At 38.6% G+C, this 1,622-nt stretch overlaps 1 protein-coding gene across 1 annotated transcript in view; it reads left to right on the forward strand.

Moving 5' to 3' along the window:
• The first annotated feature begins 598 nt into the window (after nt 1-598).
• The window catches only part of LOC107561990 (uncharacterized), a 28,290-nt gene continuing 27,266 nt past the window's right edge, over nt 599-1,622 (forward strand). Inside the window, exon 1 of the mRNA XM_016246545.1 lies at nt 599-769. Coding sequence (XP_016102031.1) covers nt 599-769 — 171 coding nt within the window. The remainder of the gene's footprint in view (nt 770-1,622) is intronic.

Below are 1,622 nucleotides of genomic sequence, written 5' to 3' on the forward strand. Positions count from 1 at the left end.
GTGCGGGGTCAGCAGAGCTCATTTGCATTTAAAGCGGCATGCAAGAAACAGCTTGTTCTGAAAAGAGCTGTTTTTGACGGGGTAAAAACTGTTGTTGTTTTACACTACCATTGAGAAATTTTAACCAAACTATGTTACAGACTTTTCATTAAGACCCTAAAGAATCATATCAACTTGTGGAAAATTGGCATCCTTTGACCCCTTTAAATCATTAATAATTCATCAATGCACTCACTGCACTCTTCCAGCTAATTAGAGGCTTAACTCAATAAATATTTTGTACAGTGTGGATATTTTTTGTACTTATTAATTATTATTATTATTATTATTATAAAACAAAAGTTTTAAACAGGTCACAGAGTTGCAAAATAGCAAACCTTGTATGACATGAATGAAGTAAAAGAAAACAAACTTGGACTTTTTTTAGAATTTTAGGCCCTATTTTGTACTACTGAAGCTCTTTCATAATATTATTTTACCTCTGTTTCAGGTTAATAACAATGGGCATTTGACATTTGATGGGACTCTTTCACAGTCGAGACCCGGTTATTTACAGACACAAATCAACAGAGAAATTATTGCTCCACTTTGGACAGACATGGACAACACTGTCGGTGGAACAATCTCCTATCGTCAGGTCACCAGTGGTGGACTCTTACTAGCAGCCTCAAACAACATAAACCAGTATTTTCCTAATCTGAACTTCACTGCCTCATGGCTGTTCATTGCCACTTGGAATAAAGTACCATACTTTGCCAGCTCACAGTCGGTAAGCTATCTGTCACTCACATCAGATAGTTTCTGAAAGACTTTTGGAATTTTTGTCTTCCAAGTATTATTAAAGTAATTTCATGTGGTATCTTAACATGCTTAATTTTAACATCTTTTGGTGCTATAAACAAGAAGTTGGTCTTTAGTGCTGGGGAAAGTGACTCTTACATGTAATGTATTACAATATTGATTACTTGAGTCTGTACAGTAGAGGGTGCAGCTCAAACAAACTTTCCAGCTGTGCTGCCATTCTGGATTTCAAGAAGAATAGGATGTAGGAAAAAAAAATGCAACACTCTTCAGTAATAAAAAAAAGAAAAGATTGTTATGGTTATCTGAAGCAGGGGTGTCCATTCCTGCTCATGGAGGGCCGGTGTCCTGCAGAGTTTAGCTCCAGCCCTAATTAAACACCTGAACCAGCTAATCAAGGTCTTACTAGGCATACTAGAAACTTTGTGACAGATGTGTTGAGGCAAGTTGGATCTAAACTCTGCAGGACACCGGCCCTCCAGGACCGAGTTTGGACACACCTGATCTAAAGTCATTTTTGCTTATTAGTATGATTGAATCGCATGACTCCCTGTTTGGCATTAATGATCAAGACGTGAGTGAGGATGATCAGGGGGATAAGTCAAAGTCTTCTGTTAATGATAGAGACTCTGCACAGCCTGATATTGTCCCTCAAATTCTTAGCGCTGCAAGAATTTTGGAGTTGGAAACAAAGACTGAAACTCAAACAGCGTTGGTGAGGCAAGGGGTGTGGGCAGGGGTCTCTTAGTCCCAACCTTCTGTTTCGATCCCTGTTACTGAGGATTATTCACAGATGTTAAGCAAGGCCTGGAATAATCCTA

Source organism: Sinocyclocheilus grahami, unplaced genomic scaffold, assembly GCF_001515645.1.
Source record: "Sinocyclocheilus grahami isolate Dianchi unplaced genomic scaffold, SAMN03320097.WGS_v1.1 scaffold802.1, whole genome shotgun sequence".
Classification (NCBI taxonomy): Eukaryota; Metazoa; Chordata; class Actinopteri; order Cypriniformes; family Cyprinidae; genus Sinocyclocheilus; species Sinocyclocheilus grahami.